This window comes from Sus scrofa, chromosome 6 (assembly GCF_000003025.6).
Source record: "Sus scrofa isolate TJ Tabasco breed Duroc chromosome 6, Sscrofa11.1, whole genome shotgun sequence".
Classification (NCBI taxonomy): domain Eukaryota; kingdom Metazoa; phylum Chordata; class Mammalia; order Artiodactyla; family Suidae; genus Sus; species Sus scrofa.
The window spans coordinates 89,590,746-89,611,072 of NC_010448.4; the positions used below are offsets into that span (position 1 = coordinate 89,590,746).

The 20,327-nt window shown below is 48.2% G+C and overlaps 1 protein-coding gene across 6 annotated transcripts in view; it reads right to left on the bottom strand.

Moving 5' to 3' along the window:
• Positions 1-20,327, bottom strand: part of PHC2 (polyhomeotic homolog 2) — a 111,246-nt gene that overhangs the window by 16,716 nt on the left and 74,203 nt on the right. For 5 of the 6 annotated variants that reach the window (XM_021095847.1, XM_021095848.1, XM_013999141.2 and 2 more), the window contains 2 exons: positions 14,065-14,495; positions 13,628-13,793 (listed from right to left, as the gene is read on the bottom strand). In XM_021095847.1, the coding sequence (XP_020951506.1) occupies positions 13,628-13,793; positions 14,065-14,495 (597 nt within the window). Of the gene's footprint in view, positions 1-8,522; positions 8,808-13,627; positions 13,794-14,064; positions 14,496-20,327 lie in introns of those variants that run through there. The other variant, XM_021095850.1, reaches the window with a different exon arrangement.

Consider the following 20,327-nt stretch of genomic DNA (forward strand, 5'->3'; position numbering starts at 1 on the left):
CAGAGCCCATCGCACCTGGCAGCAGGCGCTGCGCAGCACGGTGAGCTGAGGGCCCAGCCCTCTGGAGAGGCTGCGGCCACTTGTTATAACCTCATTAGTTTTATTTTGGCCCCTGAAGAAATCAGTGCCACTGTGAGTGAGGGAAGCAAGCCATCTCATGTAAGCACCAATCTGCTGAGAGATGGAGGGGGGCGAGAGAAAGCAGGGGGTGGGGAGGTGGGGTGGAGAGCAGGGAGAGAGGCGGAAGGAGGAATGGCACTCTATCTGGGACCCTGACAGAGTCTGAGTCAATTAAAGAGATTCACCTTGTTAACAACCGTCTTTAAAATGCAGATATACAGCTATGGCCATTCACATCTTGCTGTGACTTGCTGGACTCAGAGAGGCAGATGGCAGTCCTCCAAGTTCAGGGACAGAAGGTTTGGAGGGAGGGGTGGGGGGTGGAGAGTGGACATTTTGGATCAAGGGCACTAGAGCACAGAGGACTGGACTCAGAAGGGCCCAGGGTCGAACATCTTAATTTTCCATAGGAAGAAAAGGGTGCATAGTTAAAAGTGTGCATTTTAGAATCAAGGCAAGAGTGGATGCCTTGAAACTCCCTTCTAAAACACGCACTAAAGGAGCTCTGATGGGAAAAATAGCCCCTTCCCACCCTGCTTCCCCTGAAAACCAGAAGGCCGGAGGCACCAAGGCCAAATGTTTCTAACTTTTGCAATTCTGCTAAGGTCCGAGCTGTCAGACGCACAAGAAGTCCTGGCCTCCAGGACACACAGCAGCCTGTGGCTCTCTCACACAGATGCCATCTCCATCTTGCCCCGCAAACACCTCTGCTCTCAAGGGCATCTCCGGAGAGGGTAAGAAAGGGCTGTGACATGAGGGTCCCTTTGGGGCACTCTGCTGAGTCACAGGTGGGCAAGGCCCTGGGTCCATACCCGGTGCCTGCAGAGGAGCTGGCGGGCACAATGAAAGGGAGGCTGGGCCAGGTGGCTCCAGACAGGCCTCAGAGTCACTCGGAGTGACCTTGCTGAGTCTAGGTTAAGAGGATTGGAGAGCAGACAGGCTTCCAGGGTCTCAAGCATCTGGGTCTGTTAGGGAGGGCTCCCCCTCCCCCGTGGCTATTACCATACAGCTGACTCTCATGCTGTCTCTCAGGACACAGGCAGAGAGAGCGGCCCTTCTGACTCACCCACAGTCCCCAGCGAAAGTGTACATAAGCTGAATTGTAAACAGCTGAATGCTCTCCAAGCGGCCACCCCCAGCTCTGGAGGAAGAAATCAATGGAGCGAACAGCCGCCCTGCCCGCGTGGCTCCGGCCGCTGGGAGCTGGGAGGCTGGGGGGGGAAGGGATTTCCAACAGCTGCGGGCACTGCTTCCCGGCCCACCGTGGGCCGAGGACCTGGTCACTCGAGACCCCAGCACCTGCGGCCCGGTCACTGTGTGATAGCTCACTCCGACTGTGGGAGCCACGGAGACTTCGAAAAGAGATCTACGCGCTGGAGCCAGGCCCACGATAACCAGTGCCAAGGTCGAGGGCTCCCAGATATCCCGACGTCACAGTTCTCCAGCAGACGCTACGGGAGAGGCTCCCCACTAGACACGAAGATGGCAGGAGAGAGGACGAATGCTAGAGCGGCAAGAGCACTGGCTCTTGGGCAGACCTGGTTCCACCATGGATTACCTGTGCAGCTGCAAGCACACGTACCTGCTGTGCAGCTTAGTTTCTCTATTCATAAAAATGATGATCACGTGGCCCATCTGGCAGGGGTACAGTGAATATTAGAGTTTGCACATGTAAAATGTCTGGCACACATTTAGAAGCTATGCTACAGAGCAGTTAAGACTTTGGGATCAGAAGGACCCTATGCTTTAATACTAGTTTGATTTTCCAGGCAAGTTACTCTAGGCCTCAGTTTCCTTATCTGTAAAACGGGGTTCTTATCTCTGTCTCATATGGCTGTGGTAAGGATTAAATAAGATAATTCAGGTAACACAGTAGAAGAGGCCTGCCATGGCCACTGAAGGGTTCACATCACTGAGACTTCAGAGGTTAGAAAACTGCTCTAGTCTCACTCCCACTAAGTCTGGCCTCTTCCAGCCTCAGAGCAGAGCTGTTCTTTCACTGGCCCAAACTCATGTATCACTCATGTTCCTCAGATGCTCTGGTCAAACTCGAGAGCATCCTGTCCTTGAACTCCTGAGGTCAGGCTTTGGGAAGAAATCTTACTTCCACCTTGACGATGACTGCAGCACAAGGGAAACGCAGCTGCCCTTCAGGGCAGATCACGCATCTCAATTCACCTTCAACAGTCACTCATCCAAAGGAAGAGACAACTGTCAGATTCCCTTCCCATTCATTTCTTTTATAGAGTCCTAGGGTATCACACAGAAAAACCCCAGGAACCAGACAAGAGAACTTAGGAAAAAAAAATAAAGATCCACTTTTCCCAGTGGTTCTTGTAATGCCAGGAGGTGGTTTAACCTAGGAAAAGAAATGGGTTTAAAGGGCTGAAAACGAAATCATGGAAGATGGATTTCTAGCAGTTAAAAAAAAACCTAGACGTTTAGAAAACTCCCTAATTATCTCCAGGCTGTTAACAAGGAAAGGCCACCATTTTACCTGATATGATGCCCTATTTATTTACCAACTGCAGTAGCATAATATTCTTAGATAAATTGGGGGGCGGGGAGAGAAAGAGCCTGAGCGCTCTAGAGAAAGCTAAGCCTCTGTTGCTTTGTCCATATAATAAGACATATAATACTTATCATGATAATTTCTGCTCTTAGAATACACAGTCCCCTTTCTTCAGTAACCGCTGTCTCCAATCACCCTACTTTGCTGTCAATCAGCTGATAGAAGAGATTCATACTGATTACTGGAGGCATGAGAATGTGGACTTAATTGATTAAAAAAAAAAAAACAAAAAAAAACCAGGAGTTCCATCGTGGCGCAGTGGTTAATGAATCTAACTAGGAACCATGAAGTTGCAGGTTCGGTCCCTGCCCTTGCTCAGTGGGTTAACAATCTGGTGTTGCCGTGAGCTGTGGTGTAGGTTGCAGACTTGGCTCAGATCCTGCGTTGCTGTGGCTCTGGCGTAGGCTGGTGGCTACGGCTCCGATTAGACCCCTAGCCTGGGAACCTCCATATGCCGTGGGAGTGGCCCAAGAAATAGCAAAAAGACAAAAAAAATAAAAATAAAAATAAAAAAACATATTTGATTCACATTAAAACTGTTTTAATTTAAAGTATCATTTGCTTTGTTTAAAAATATCTTGGAGTTCCCGTCGTGGCACAGCGAAAACAAATCCAACTAGGAACTGTGGAGTTGCTGGTTCGATCCCCGGCCTCACTCAGGGGGTTAAGGATCCAGCATTGCCATGAGCTGTGGTGTAGGTGGCAGACGCAGCTCAGATCTGACATTGCTGTGGCTGTGGCGTATGCTGGCAGCTGTTGCTCCGATTAGACCCCTAGCCTGGGAACCTCCATATGCTGCGGCGGGTGTGGCCCTAAAAAAAAAAAAAGCAATAAATAAATGTCTTAACATAGTGTGGATTTCAGCCACATATGGATGGTCTGAAATATGCTAAAGATATCAGTAACTAGGGATAATTATACAGTATTGGAGACATAATAGCCATGCAACTAGAGCTTCAAAAATAACTCCTAGCAGTCATGAACTCTCATTTTCTTGCCAACAGTCTCACTATCAGCATCAGGCCTGCTCCTTCTAATTTACTGGTCCAGAGTTTGGTTATGACATGGCATCTCATAGTTAGCACTTCTTAAGAGAAGCTGTGAGCTAAGAAGAAAATCATTGAATAAACCTTTTTTTTAAAGAAAGTCATAATAGCAAACTGGAACTCTCTTCAGCATCTGGATCAACCTCAGAACACTGGCAATCCCTATTTAATAGCAATCATTTCTTTGACAGACATAGAAAGAATGTTCTCTTTCGGGCTTATCTAAACTAAAAACATCATTTGGGAATCTAAAGAATCGGAATCACCACCTATAAAGTTTATTACGCTGGCCTAGATGGTCTTACAATGAATCATGCAGCAATAACTTATCATTTAAATTATATGCTATGTTCCTTACTATATTTTTATCTTCAAAAAGTAACCGTTCTTGGAGCTCCTGTCATGGCTCAGCGGTTAACGAACCCGACGAGCATCCATGAGGACGCAGGTTTGATCCCTGGCCTCGCTCAGTGGGTTAAGGATCTGGCGTCGCTGTGAGATGTGGTGTAGGTCAAAGACACGGCTTGGATCTGGTGTTGCTGTGGCTGGCGGCTACAGCTCCAATTTGACCCCTAGCCTGGGAACCTCAACATGCCAAGGGTATGGCCCTAAAAGGACAAAAAGACAAAAAAAAAGTAGTCATTCTTGATTGCACAACTCTTATTTTTTTTGGCCGTTCCCACATCACGTGGAGTTCCCAGGCTGGAGATTGAATCTGAGCAGTACCTGCCACCTATGCCATAGCTGTGGTAACACTGGATCCTTAACCCACTGTGCTGGGCCAGGGATTGAACCCTTATTACCACAGAGACAATGCTGTATCCTTAACCCAGGGCACCACAGTGGGAGCCCCAACAACTCTTGAATAACTATAAAATAGGCCATTTCTTGACCATGTCAATTACACTCTACTTTTGTTACTGAGGGGGGAAAAAGCCCAGAATCTCTAAGTCTGTTGTCTTGGATAAACAAATGGTTGACTATTTTCCTAACAAATGTCATACAGCTAAATTAAAGATGGTTTTGCTTCTTAGTTTCTTTGCAAGTATCAAATCAGCGTTCTGATGCAGCTAAATTCAAACTGAAATATTTAAGCAAGTCAATGCTTAAAATGAAGCCTGCATCTATTTGAACTGTCAATAAGCAATTCAAGTTATTTTCAATAGGCCCACTTTACACAATTTTAACAGAACACATATTCAGAGTCTTTTAAGCCAGTGACTCACATTGTAGTTTAAACCATGCCATAAAAGCACTGAAAACGTAAATCTGTGTCTGTTCATACCTCTACCTTGAAGGGTAGTTCAGCTTTGATTTCCATCAGAGACAAGGTGCTAAGTCACTGCAGAGAGAGTCACTTCTGTTCCTGGTACAAAGGCCTCATGAGAGAAGATTGCATAAGGCAGTCAGGCCTCATCCTGCTTTTCCACGGGGGTGGAAAACACAAAAGCATCTCTACAGTCACTTTTGTGAGATTCCTCCCGACCACAGAAAATCATCATCTTCATCTTCCAGTTGCAAAACGGCACCAAAAAAAGGGACTAAAAGAGAAACTACACTTTTATGAAGGTTCTTTAGTCTCATTTCCCTACTCTCATCTCTCTATTTTTGCAGGAGAGAATCTTTTTCAGGACAGGACCAAATGTGTCTGGAGAGTAAATGGCATTGTACAGCTAGGAGAACTTTAATATAACCTTGGACTGACCAAGAGGGAAAAAACAAAACAAAAAAAACCCTCAGTGAATGTCACACTAACATGGAGCAGCATTGCTGGACCTGGAGCCACCATCCTGTCCTATTCCCTAGGTTTTTCAATTTAAATTTTATGGTGGCTTACTGATCCATGCCAGCTGAAAGAGAAGAACTTTGACAGAAAGGGGGGGTACTTTAGTCGGCAAATGGTTACCAAATGCCTAGCATGAGGCCTGCAGCCCAAAGGAGGACAGGGACTTAGAGGAAGAGTCTAAGGGGCTCAAGGTATCCTCTTCACACATTGGAAACAGGAAAAAAAAGATAAAAGGACATTCACCAATTCAGGTCAAAGTTCTTAATTCCAAGATGGTAATCATTTCCCCCCCTGAAAACAAGAAAACTTAGGGAGGGGACAGCCAATGTAAGAGCATGCAAGACCAGAGGTAACAACAATTCAATTTTATAAAATCACATCTATTTATTCCTCTTAGTTTATTCTCTCTCCTGCTGAAAGATCCAAGGGATCCAAAGTATCTGAGACAGGAAATGAGTAAGGCAGGAAAAAGGATGTGGTCTGAAAAAAAGTGGATTCTGGGCCTGAGCCAGAACAAGTCCCAGGCACAGGGTCATAGATGGGGGAAGGGGTCTTGGTGGCAGGAAGAGAAGTCTAGGGTCAATCAGCTTCGATGAGAAAGTCAGTGACAGAGGAGGTATGTCTGGAGAAGCAGAACACTACCTTCCTAAAAGGTTATCCTCCACTGAAATGCAGAGGAACGATGGCTGGAGAGACCTACAGCCAGGACAATCACTGCTGGGACAGAAGGAAGAAGAGCTAGAGTTTCTTCCTTACTTTGAAGGGAGTGGAAATAATATACAGTGAGTGCATGTGACAAAGGTAAATGAGAAATTGAGCCAGAACCTGGAAGAGAAGTGGAAAGGGCCGGGAGGTGAATACATGACGAAATACCAACATTCATTAAGTAGCCATGTGCCACTTACCAATAAGACAACAGCTTAAAAAAAAAAAAAAAAAAAGACGGTGGGGGCGGGGAGAAGGGGATGAAAACAGGAGCAACTGCTCACGAAAATGCAGTTGGACAAATGAGAAACCAACTCAAGAACAACAGAAAAAGACGAAGGAACCACCTCCTTTCTCAAGATTAACGCTGGAGAAAAAAGGCATCTATTCTTCCCTGTCTGTGCGGACAAGCCTGGAAACAGACCTTGGGTGGGCTGAGAGACAGAGCTCACAAGATGAGTGCCTGGAAAGGGCAGGTGCCACACGAGCACCACTACCCATCTGCTGGGGCCTCTGTGAGACAAGCCAGCCCTTGTGAAGGAGCCAAGCCAGAACCTCTGGTTCCCGCCTTGCAGGGACTGGAGCTTGGGTGCAGAAACAGTGGGAAACACATTTGTGTGTATGAGTGATTCAAAAGTACGGCTCTTTCCAAATACACAGCCAGGTGTTGGGGGGCCTGGTGGGAAAACCACTTTTATATTCTCCACAGTGCCTAGGACGCTGCTTCACATGAAGCTGAAGCCTAGTGAAGGTGTGTGAAATCTGAGCGGAACCCAAACCATTTAGCTGTACGGATATCTTAAGATCCAAGATGGCATCTCTGGCCCTGTAACCAACACAGTCAGTCTCTTTCTTTCTATTCTAGAGTTAAAATGATATGAAACCCAACATTCTTTGTGACCTAAACCTAAGCCCTAATCAATAGACACTGCCACAGGTCTGAGGCTCTGTACTGGAATAAAAAATGGGAAGGGGAAGGGGACTGATATATGGGAGCAAGAAGGAAGTTCCTTGACTCTTCAGCCTGCCATTTTCAGACTCATCTAGAAATCCTAGCCGTTCCAACATTTGGGTTGACTCAGGAGGGGAGGAAAAATCCCAGGTGAATGATAATTGGATTACCCAGTTATGCCCCAGAGCCAAAAGGCTGGAAAAGGCCAGGACAGCAGGGTCTGTATGGTTAAAATGATATTATTTTCTAAACCAAAAATCGAGACATGCGGCTGAGAGACAATGAGGTGGAATATTTTAAACTGGGGTTGTCCTAGAAAAATCCGGGACATATAGTGGATTTAGGTCGGTAGCTTATTTCACAACAAGGGATCCTCTGGGTGCAAGGGGCTTAAAGATCTAGGATGGGAGCTATCTGAGGGGAGAGCTGTCACTGATTTGTTAAGCAGGAAAAGGAAAAGAGTGTGTCTGCAGACAGCACAGGAAGAAGGTCAACATTCTAAGTACGGAGCAGGAAGGAAAGGAAAGTTGATCAGAACTGAAAGTATGTCAGTGAAATCTGTTCAGGTCTCAAATGCGGCCTTGTGGGAGGGATGGTGAGGGTATCCCTGGCACAAACTGGTATCCAACAAACAATACAGGAGTCGGGGGCTAGAGGTTCACATTGCAGGTTCACCATCGGTTTGCACCGTGACCTTGGGCAAATTATTTCCCTCTCTGTGGACTACACTGTAACAGAGAATCTCACAAATCCCGATTTTAATGTAAAGAATCAACAATACAATATGCCTTCATTCGGCATGGGAAGGAGAGAAACACTTCTAAAAATGGAAGAGAAGACACAGAGCAGCCTGTCCCTTTCCATCCAATTAAAAACCTCGTGAGACTGAACTAGATTAAAAACAAAACTCTCCGATGAAGCCCCAGGCCCTCTAAGAGAGGCAGTCAGTCCCCTACCCAGAGAGTACAGCGGATGCCAGCAGCCTTGCCCCTAAACGGACCGTCCATCCCTGGCAGAGCGCAGTCCCGGAGGATAGAAGCGGAGGTGGGGTGTGCGGGGGCTCGGGGTAGCGACGGGGACACACGGAAGCGTTCGGCACGCCGAAGGTGACACAGCGGCTGCCGGGGGAGTGAGGGGCAAGCAGGGTCTCCAACGACGGAGGGAGGCGCAGGGCACCTCCCTGGCGCCGAGAGGGCGAGAGTCGCGGGCTGGCACGGCCTGGCAGCCGAGTAGGCCCAGGCCGGGAGTGGCACCAGAGGGCGGTGCCCGGTGTCCAGTGCGGCGAGCGGGCGCCGCGGTATCCCTCCTGGCGAGAACCCCTCCCCCGCCACGGGCACTGACCTGTCCAGGGCCCGGCTGGGCCTGGCCGGGCGGGGCCTACGGAGCCCCTCGGCCGGGCGCCGCCTCGCGCGGGGTCCCGGGCCCGGGCGGGCCGCCTCCTCTCCGCCGGGAGCCTCCGAGCCGGGGCCCGGGGCTGCCGCGGCGCATCCGACCGCACGGGCCGAGCCGGCGTCCACAAAGGGCGGCAGGGGCGCGAGGCCGGGGTAGGGGCGCGGGCGGCGGCCGGATTGCGCGCGCGCGGCGGGCGCTCGAGGGCTGCAGCCGCCGCGGAGACAATGCAGCGCGTCCCGGCAGGGCTCCCGCGGCCGCCTCCGCCGGGGGCGGGGCGAGGCGCGGGGCGGGGCCTGGAGGCGCGGGGCGGGGCCTCCGGGAGGCGGGGAGGCGGGGCGCCGGCGCGGAAGCCGGGCCGCGCGCTTCCTTTGTGCTGTCGCGCCGGCCCCGCCCCGCGCCCTCCCGAGGCGCTACGAGGCGGGCGGCTGGTTAGGGACGTCAGGCTTTGGTTTAGAGAGGCGAGCGTCACGCCACGCCGCAGTTTGCCTTCGCCTGGTGAAAATTCCCCAGTGCGGTGGTGGACTGTGACTCCCGCCTCGGCCAAGTCGAAGGCAGGAAGAATAACGACTAGCAGTAATTGAGTGCTTAATATGTCAAGCCCTACATGTGCGCACTCAGCTCTCACTTAGTGTTTACAATAACCCCACAAGTAGTCATTATCCTCCCCAGTGGGAACTGAGGATCAGAGAGGTTAAGTAATGACCAAAGTGACCCAGTTACACCTCCATAAACGGGGATAATGCCTGCTCTTTAGGCTTACTGTGAAGGTTAACTGAGGGCATTATACAAATTGCCTGCAGTGCCTGGCACACAGTCGGAGCCCAATAAATGTAACTTTTCTTCCTAAACCACACTAGTTTAAAGTGAACTGTCCTAGGGAAGCACATTCATTCAGTAGGTGTGCTGGAGCCTGCAAGACTCCCAAGTCACTACCTTCCTCCCACCCCAGCTTTATGCTGAATGCGTGACTTCTATCTCCAACATATTCTTACCTTTCTTTACCTTTCATATCCCCAACACTTCCACTCCAGGCCTCATCCTTTTTCTTTGTTTCCATGGTGTGCATTTTATTCCCTGATTGTTTACTCTGCTCCCTTTCTCTTTCCCCCATTCCCTTTCTCCCCACAGCCATACTATTTTTCAAAATTTCAAAGCCTTCTTTCATTGATATTCACATTTCCTCCCCCTTTCTGCCTTTGCATTTCTTACACTTACATTTTGCTTTATAAATGAAGGTAACACGAGGTTAAATACTCAACTTCTCTATTCCTCAAACATGCTCCTACTTTCCTGTCTCCATACCTGTATTTCACTAGTCCCTTCCGGAATGCCCTCTTCCCCACCTCCGGGTGTCCAAGTCTTACCTATCTCTCGAGGTCTAGACTCAAGAACAATGGTTGGCGAACTTTTTCTGTAAAGGACCAGATAATAAATATTTCAGACTTTGCAGGCCATGTGGTCTCTATTGCCACTGCTCAACTGTGCTGCTGTAGCAGGAAAGCAACCACAGACAACACTAAATGAATGAATGTGGCTGTGTTCTAACAATATTTATGGACACAGAAATTTGGATGTCATGTAATTTTCATGTATCACAAAATATCCTTTTGATTCTTTAAAAAAAAACATTTTAAAATGTAAAGACCATTATTGGCTCTTGGGCTATACAGAATCTGGTGATGTGATGAATCTGGCCCTTGGGATGTAGTTTGCCAATCCTTGCTCTAGAACAATGCCCGTCTGTCCTGATCACCTCTACTTGGCAGGAACTTTTTCTTTCTTAACATTTAAAGGACTTACCTATAATCCTGCTATGACATTTATCATATCTCATTTTTTTTTTGGTATTTTTTTTCTGTGCATTTCTCATCTTTTCCAGCAGACCTTAAGTCCCTGAAGGTAGTGTACAGACCTTACTTTTCTGTGGATTACCTCCTGTCCCACGTGATTTGCACAGAGCTGGAATTCAAACATCTACAAAATGAATAGCTCAATCTTGGGGGGGTTGACAATTGTTTCCTCTGCGCGTAACTTACTTTCCTCATGAGTTAGTACCTCAGGAGCAGCATGCTTTGTTATATGTGTATCATCTTGATTAGATTTCAGAAAGAGGATTTTTAAGAGCTTTATAGATAACAAAGAAAGGTCGGCAAATGCCAGTTCATTTAGGAGTTGTTGGATAACAAATGCTTGAACAAAGAATGTTGATTATCACCAACCTGCAGACAGGGCATGTGTCTTCAGTCAGATCCTATTCTATATTTCTATCATCAGCAAATTGGTTAAAGACAAAGGAAACACACTATATGATTTACGATGGCAAAGTTAAGCAGAGGCATTCATATAATGAATGACAAAATTCAGATATAAAACATGTCTGGTCCACTACTTACTCTCTCTGTGCCTCGGTGTTCTTATCTTTAAAATGCACATGATAAAAGTTCCTGCTTCAGGGGGTTGCTGTCAGGATTAAATAAAGGGATGCATATAAAACTGGCAGAGCAGACTCATTAAATGTGAGCTATTCACTATTAGCATTTTCTGGCTAAGCTAGAACTGTGGGCTAAATTCACAAGGTAACATTTAACAGATATAATTCATCATATTTCAGCGCAGATACAAACTGTACGAGTTCGAGATGGAGAAGACCTGAAGTGATCGTGGTCTATATCAAAAGAAAATGCAAGTAGTTCCTGTTGTGGCTCAGTGGTAAGAAATCCAACTAGTATCCTTGAGGATGCAGGTTTGATCTCTGGCCTCACTCAGGGGGTTAAGGATCTGGCGTTGCCGTGACCTGTGGTATAGGTCACAGACATGGCTCGGATCCCAGTTGCTGTGGCTGTGGCTGTGGCCGGCAGCTGCAGTTCTGATTCAGTCCCTAGCCTGGGAACTTCCAGATGCCATGGGTGTGGCCTTAACAAGAAAAAGAAAAAAAAAAAAAAAGAGAGAGAGAACAGAAACCACGAAAGCACAAATGGAAACAAAACCCAAACCCAAGCCCTCTGGGATTCAGGTGACACAGTGCTCTGGGAACCCATGGTATCATTCCCCTCGATGGGAGGAGTAACTGTGGGACCATAGGTGCAACGTCCTATTGAAGGAAGGTGAGGCAGTTACCCCTGGAGCCAAAGTCTGGTGCTACCCTTTTATATCTGCATGACCTGGAGCGTCTTTGAGCTTTTGTTTCCTCCTCTAAATAAAACAATCATATTTATCTCTCAAAGCTATCGGAAATGAGTAAAAGAAAACTTAGAACTTGGCAATAACTGACTCATTTTGCTGTACACCTGAAACTAATACAACATTGTAAGTCAACCACACTCCAATAAAGTTTAAAAAAAATTGGCACGCAGTAGGTGTTTGACAAATTTTAGTTCCTCTCTACCATACCATGCAGATCGAGGAGACAGTCCTGCCCCTGGAAGGGCTTATAAAGCTAGGTCCAGGTGCCAGCCTATGGCGACTAGGGGCTCTTTATATTTGGAATTAACGTGCTTCATTTTGGGGAGTCACGCTTTAAGGGAATTAGTGGAAAGGTGGAATGTGGCCAGAAAAGAATGATCTGCATGGGGAGGATGGGAGGTCTTGATATGTGATAGGTTAAAAAATGAAATAAATCTCAGATGTCTAGCCTGGAGATTTTCTCTTTTTTAATGAGGGAGGCAGTGGGGGAGAGGAAAGAGACGTGATAACTGTCTACAAACACTGTAGGGGATGGACTCGGTTACAATCCACAAGACAGACTCAGTGGTGGGAGTTCAGGAGAGCAGATTATGGCTTCATTTGAAGAGCAACTTTCTGATAATTAGGGCAATTCCAGAATGGAATGGGCTGCTTTTCAAAAGGGTGAGCCCTTCTCATTGCAAGTCTGTCAAGAGGATGCTGACCTTCTTACTGTCTTTTAATTTTTCGAACATTCCTTCTCCATATTCTTTGGCTTTCCTTTTCCTTGCTCCCATCCTCTGTTCTTATAGGACATGTATAATTCCTTTGTCCCCAAGTACTTTTCTTCTCATTTTTCCTCGTTCAGCGCCCAAACCCTTCTCTCTTGGCTCTCCCCGTTCCCACTCCCAGCACACATTTAGTCAGTCCAATGTTGGCACTGCCTTCCCGAGTGGTAGGCGGCCCAAGGCTCAGAATGTCACGGAAATCTGGGCCAAGTTGCTGTGCACACTGGCAGCAAAGGTAAGGAAAGCAAACGGATTGCCGCGGAGGCAGTGGCACTGCTGTGACTCTCCCATCAGGGTAGAGGGATCCAGCAGAAGCTCTTAAAACCCAGGTCTTGGAGAAGCCCGACTGTCACTGAGCACTCACAGAAGAGGGGGGTGTCCCAGAGCTAAGTACCGTGACTTCTAAGATGCTTTCCATGAGCTGCACTCACTCTGAGTCCCCCTCTAGCTCCCCACAGGCATTTCACTCAGCTTCGTGCAATGCAGCCATCTTGCCAGCTGCAAGAGGCCTTCAGGGAGTTCCCGTGGTGGTGCAGTGAAAATGAATCCGATTAGTATCTGTGAGGATGCAGTTTGAACCCTGGCCTCGCTCAGCTGTGGTGCAGGTCACAGACATTGCTCGGATCCCACGTTGCGTGGCTGTGGTGCAGGCCAGCAGCTGCAGCTCTGATGTGACCCCTACCCTAGCCTGGGAACTTCCATATGCCACAGGTGCAGTCCTAAAAAAAAGAAAAAAAAAGAAAAAAAAAAAGAACATCCTCAGACCAAGCAAAGCAGAGGGTTGAGACAAACAGATACCTGTGGACTCTCAACCTGCCACATGGATATGTGGATGCGTTTGACATATCCAGTGAGGATGAAGGCCTCATCTGGAACTTTCGATTCTCCTTTTCTTTTTCCATCCTTTTATAGCTTCCGAGTCCCCTTTATCTTTGCTTCATATTCTCACTCCTCCCTCTCTTTCTACCTACCTGGCTTTTTTCTTGCCGCTTGGGGCTTGCGATAGTTTCCTTCCCACTCTAGATGCCCAAGTGACATGTGCCAGAGGATGGCAAGGAAGGCCGACTCTCTCCCCTCCCCCGAGGGCCCCGCTACACCTCATACCGTGAGCCGGGGACTGCTGGATGTTGGGACTCTTGGGCACAGGCAAGCCACCTGGCAGGGCAGTGACGATGGCTTGCTGATGCGGTGATGGGCCAGACCGCATCTCAGGCACACTCTTCTCCCCAGGTACCACTTCCTTCCAGTCATCGGGGGTGCACTGCTGGGGCTGTTAAAGGGCAGGACAGAGATGATTTTCTCGTGAATGGCCTCTACATTCCTGGGCACGTCCCCTGTTTCCGTGGAGCTTGGGTAGAAGGCAGGGACATTAAGATTCAGCCAGCCCCAAATTAGGGAGAGGCCCCTTTTCTTTCCTGGAGTCCTTGGAGAGGACTTCAGGGCTCAGCCCACCCAGAAACACATCCAAAGCGGGGACTGTGGAGCTACTTGAGCTGTGTGCTCCCCCTTTGTTCCCTAGACCTTGGGATCAGCTTACTCACCACCGGTGAAGCAGGCTGTAGTTGTAAGATGACAGCCGAGGCATGCTGGAACCTGCGTTGAGGGGTGTGGGGCAGGCCCTCAGGATATCCATTGTGAGGCCCAGCATCTGGCGTGGGAGGGTGACACTGCTGAGTGCTGCCAGGCTTGTGCAGGTTGGCAGAGGGGCACTGGAGAGGCAGAGTGGATGTGACGGGGCCCAGCGGCACAGGGTGGGCTTCGGAGCTGGGCTGCAGGGCCAGGCTCGGAGGCACCGAGGCGAGCTGGGTGTGGGACTGGGCTTGGAGCGCTGGCCGTGATGGCTGGGGTGGCGGCTGCTGCTGCTGCTGCTGCTGCTGCTGCTGCTGCTGCTGCTGCTGGATCACAAACTGGGGCTGCAGGTGCTTTGAGGATGACTGGGAGAGGAGCTGGTGTGGCTGTAGTTGAGCATAGGCTGAAGAGGGAGAGACCAGGTCAGGCGGCACGGCTCGGCCTCGTCTTCTGCCATGTCCCCAGCTGTGCTCCCTCCCACCTCCACGTCTAGAAGGGTTCCTAAACTCAGTATCTCTTGCTTTCGCCTTTCACTTAGAACCTGGCCTGGCCCTTGCCATGGCCCAGTTTTCTCTCTCTGTTTTCTTACTTTCTTCCCAGGCTGAAACATTGGGCTCTTGGTGGTCCCTCAAAGCCCAGTGCAAAGCTCGCCTCCTCTGTGAAGCCTTCTTTGATCAATCCAGCCATTTAGAGAAACACTGGATTCTGCAATGTGCTATCTTCTCCCTCCCCTCCGTGCCCTTCACTTGCTTTTCTCTGGCCTGCAACAGGTGCAGCCTCTCGTCACCCAACCCAGTTCTGTAAGCCTGGCTCTTTTTTCTTTTTCTCACTGCACCTGTGGCATGTGGAAGTTTCTGGGCCAGGGATCAAACCTGCACCACAGCTGTCACCAGAGCCACAGCAGTGACCATGCCAGGTCCTTAACCCAACACCAGGGAACTCTAAGGCTAGTTCTTATTCACCCTCCCGGCTCTGCACAGGCTGGACCTCCTCTAGGGAGAATCAGATGCACACACGGCCCTCAGATGCTGGTGGGAGGACTACCAGTTTCTGCTGTCAGTGTGGGACCTTGGGCTAGCTGCCTAACCTCTCCAGGCCTTAGTTGCCTGGTCTGAAAATTAAAAAGCAAAAATAATTCTTACCCAGAAAGTTGTAAGGGTGAAAGAAGAAAAAAAACTGTGTGAATAAAGGGAGGGAAAAATAACCTAATGTGCATAGCAAGTGCCTGGCACATAGACATGGTCAGTCATTTCTAGCTATAATTAAAATTACTACTTCAGTCTTGGTTTAGGTTCTCAAAGTATCCTGGGCTCGCCTTTTTCATCATGATGTTTCTTAGCTGTCTTGCAGATCATGAACCCCTGGTGATCAGAAACTATCATGTATGTCTTTATCTAGAACCTCACATGATGCCTAATATTAGATGGGGGCTAAATAAATAAACATATTATCCTGTGCTGGCATTCACGTGTTGCCATTTGCTGCTTGCCCTCTCTTCTTCCATTTTATTTTATTTTAAATGATTTTTATTTTTTCCATCATAGCTGGTTTGCAGTGTTCCGTCAGTTTTCTACTGTGCAGCAAGGTGACCCAGTCACACATACACACACACATTCCTTTTCCTCACATGATCATGCTCCATCATAAGTGACTAGCTATCGTCCCCTCTTCTTCCATTTTAACCAGGCTGACTCATTGAGCTGCAGATTCTTAGGCTTTCTAGTCATCCCTCCAGGGTCCAGCTCACGCCTTATAGACAGCAGGGACTGTGGAAATTCAGCACAGGGAGCAAAGGTCTTCACACTGCTCACACTCTGTCTAGTGGCATTCAGGACAGCTAAGCGTCAGGGCTGCTCAGCTGAATCAGTCCTGCCTGAAAGCCATCCTCCGCAGAGGCTCCCACAGCTGGAGGGCCAGCAGAGGCAGGCTGTGCCATGGAAGTACACAGAGGACCACAGCTGGAACCTCACACTTTTTTTTTTTTTTTTTTTTTTGTCTTCTTAGCACCACACCCACGGCATAGGCTAGGGGTCGAATCAGAGTTGTAGCTGCCGGCCCACGCCACAGCCACAACAACATGGGATCCGAGCTGCTCTCACGACCTACATCCCAGCTCAAGGCAACACTGGATCCTTAACCCACTGATGAGGCCAGGAATCAAATCTGCGTCTTCATGGATGCTAGTCAGGTTTGTTACCGCTGAGCCACAATGGGAACTCCCACAAATGGGTTTTGATAACCAAAGGCTCCCAGCTAATAAGGGGAATGCAAGTTCTGGGTCCTGAGCTGACAGGTGCAAAGTAAATAGACTTCAGAGAGTTAGGGGAGGTACCTTCTTTCTTGAATGTTGTCTATTTACTCACAAGTTTCCAACGCTCTCATCACAACCCAACATGGACTTCCAAGCAGAATGCCAATGGGAATGGAAAGGAAAGGACAGAAACTAGAGGTGTTAGGGAGAAACAAAATATTCTTTGGAGACCGACTGTTGAAGGCAGTGAAGGAGGCGGGGGCGGGGGGGGGGCCCATGGGCTGCAGCCTGGATGGCAGTGAATGATGGGAAATAGGAACTTGGGCAGTGATGAGGCTTTGAGAGAAATGTGCAGGGGTTGAAGTGATGGTAGAATGGCATTTGGTGATTACAAATTTCCCCTGATCCCAACCTATGCCTTGTCTCCTAGTTTTATGCTGAATGGCTCAAAACTTAACAATCAGGAAAAGACTGTTAATTGGCCAAATGATCATCAGAGATTCTTTTAACATGACCGTTGTTAATACCCAAGAGATACGGCAGATGCCACGTAGTGCCTGGCTGGGCTCTAGCAGCCAAAACATCTGCAGTATGATGGGCTCACTGAAGGCTCCAGTAAAACTTTCCCTCCCTTATTACAAAACCATGAATTGCTGCCCTGGGAACAGTCTAGGGGCTGCCGATCTGAGCTGAGAGTGGGAGGTGGTGCAGGTCAGAGAGGCTGAGAGGTCAAAGGCCTGTCCCCATTACCCACCGGCTGTGTGGCCTGAGACATGCGCTTTTCCTTCCCAGGGCATCAAGGTTTTATTTGTGAGACAAGAGGTTTGGGCTAGATGATCACACAAATCTCTTCCAGCTCTACAGTCTGATGGGGTGACAATCATAGGAAGAGAGTTTAAAATTCAAGGTTTAGGAGTTCCTGTTGTGGTTCAGTGGGTTAAGAACCTGACTAGTATCCATGAGGATTCAGGGTTGATCCCTGGCCTAGCTCATTGGGTTAAGGCTCTGGCCTTGCTGCAAGCTGCGGCATAGATTGCAGACGCAGCCTGGATCCCGTGTTGCTGTGGCTGTGGCGTAGGCTGTGGCATAGGCTGCTGTGGCTGCAGCTCCCATTCTACCCCTAGCCTGGAAACTTCCATATGCTGCATGTGCGGCCTTAAAAAAAAAAAGAGAGAGAGAAAATTCAGGGTTCATAAGGTGGAAAAAGGAGGGTTAGAGAAGAAGAAGCTTCTAGATCTATAGAGCATAGAGTGTAGCAGGCACAGTACACACTTGTTTGTCAAGATTGCAGGAGGCAATTTCGGGCCTCCTGGCCCTGGGTCACTGGGTCTCCCCTCAGTCCCACGATCTCTCCCACTCTGTGCTGCTTGGGGGAAACCGAAGGCCATTGTTTTAGAACAAATGATGCTAAGGTTGGCAACAAAGCTCATGAAAGCTTAGAAGTTCATAGATCAAAGACCCCAGGGTACTTTTGGGAGGCAGAGTGCACATCCTTAACCTTTTGAGGTTAATAAAAAGTGAAGACCATGACTTAACTCCAGCCCTATCCTGGGTCACATTCCTTTCATTTAAAGTTTTCTAACAGCTTTCTAATGGGCCTTTCTGATTCTAGTTTCTGCTCTCTATAATCCGGTAGATTGATATATCTGGTAGATAGATGGCAAATTAATCCTCCTAGTGCACAGATCTGATCCCTGATTAGAAGCCTTCAGGGACTCTCCTTTGTCTGTGGTTGTCTAAGGATCCTGGCATTCAGGATCTTCTTATAACATAAACTGACCTTTTAGTTTTTATTATTTCTTTGATCCAAGCCATCTTTACAGCTCACTGCCCGCTGTACAGAAGCTTGTGCCTTGTCTCATACAGTCTTGAGCACCATATATCAAGTTCTCGTCATCCCTTTCCTGCCACTGATCAGCAGTGGGAGGCTGAGCAAGTTACTGGACCTTTCTGTACCTCTGTGTCATCATTAAAGCGGGGGTAACGATGACACTTATAACTCATAGTTATCTCAGTAAATGACTCATCACCTTTGATAGGCAGAAGTTATGATTCATTTGTTTCTTCCAAAGCACCTGGGATTTGGCAGAGGCTCAGAAGGTACTGCTGAATGAATGAATGAATGAACAGTTTGTTTGGCCCACAGAACTTTTTCTCTTCAGAGCCCGAATATGAATGAGATGGGCCTGACCCCAAGGTTGATTTTGGTTTTATCAGCACTCTGGTTTATGGCAGACCTGTCTGAGTCTAACCTCTGCTCCGCACCTCCCTGCTTCACTGTCACCTACCTCAACCACTCTCCTCATTGTCCCAACAACATCACCTCCCCTTGTGCCTTTTTGGAATGAATTTCCTGGGATGCCCTCCTTCTGCTTCAGTGATCTTAGGCATAAGTTTCTTTGGCCCAGGCTCAGCTCATGTTTTCTCTCTTTGCCTTCACTCTCAATTGCGAGTTCTCCTTCAGCAGTCCTGAATGCTTTTTTTTGTTTGTTTGATTCATTTGGATTTTACATGTGCTATCTCGTATATGTTATTTCATTGATTCTTAAAAATGGATCCTTATCCCTCCACCCACATTTTAACAACTTTTTTTTTTTTTTGCTTTTTAGGGCCACAGGTGCGGCATTTGGAAATTCCCAGGCTAAGGGTTGAACCGGAGCTGCAGCTGCCAACCACAGCCACAGCCACAGCAACACAGGATCTGAGCTGCATCTGCAACATACACCACAGCTCATAGCAACACCAGGTCCTTAACCCACTGAGCAAGGCCAGGGATCGACCCCCACATCCTCATGGATACTAGTCTGGTTTGCTATTGCCAAGCCATGCCAGGAACTCCACATTTTAACATCTCTTGAACTGGGATGCATATTACAGTTGATGGTGGTTTAATTGGTAGTGCTTTTCTTTCACAGAGGTAAAAAAAAAAAAAATAATGGCGCATCTTACAGTCAGCAGCGTATTAAACTGGAATACTTTTATGCATTTGTATTTTTATTGCCTATCTATCCGACTAGACTATACGTTCTTTGAGTCAAAGACTTGTCTTATGTTTCTTTCTTTTTTAAACTTAAAAGATGTGTTTCAACTGAAGTATGGTTTTAACTGAAGTGTGTTTCTTTCCCCTTCCACAATGTCCACATGGCCGTAGGTGCTTAGCACTATCTGCTGCTGATCATGGTGAGATCAATGAATTCTCCTGCCTCTTCCACGCCCTCCTAGCTCAGCACGGGGTGAAGGCAGGCACTTCCCACGGAAGCCATGATACCAGAGGAGGCCATGTCCCTCTTCCCTACAGCTAGGATAGGGCATATCCGTTTATGACTTTTTATGTTTTATTTATTTTTATCTATTTTTTTCTTTTTTGCTTTTTAGGGCCGCAATTATGATACATGGAAGGTCCCAGGCTAGGGGTCCAACAGAGCTACAGCTGGCAGACTATGCCACAGACACAGCAATGCTAGATCCAAGCCACATCTGCGACCTACACCACAGCTCATGGCAACACCAGATCCTTAACCCATTGAGTGAGGCCAGGGATCAAACCCGTATCCTCATGGATACTAGTTGGGTTTGTTACTGCTGAGCCAAAACAGGAACTCCCAGTTTATGAAATGTTAGTGCACAGAAATCTCTCTGGACCTATTTTTTCCTGTGGTCCAGAAGCTTTATTTCTCCTTTGCACTTATTTTGGCTGCCCCATCACTGCTTCTAAGGAACACTGGGGTGGTTCCGTGGGCCCTCAGCCACAATTTTGGAAGGCCTCATCAGCGCTTTCCGTTAGAGCGGAGGAGGGGCAGGCCTAGGGCCTCCACGAATTAGGGCCTGGCTCAAAGGAGAGACCCCAGGCAAGGCTCATCTTCCGTCTGGTGCTCTAACCTTGACAGCCTCCTTAGAATTTGAAGAGACCAATTCACTGTTCCCCAAACAATGGATTGTTAGCAACAAGAGGATTAAGGTCTCCCGTGTAGGAGGGCTGGCTGT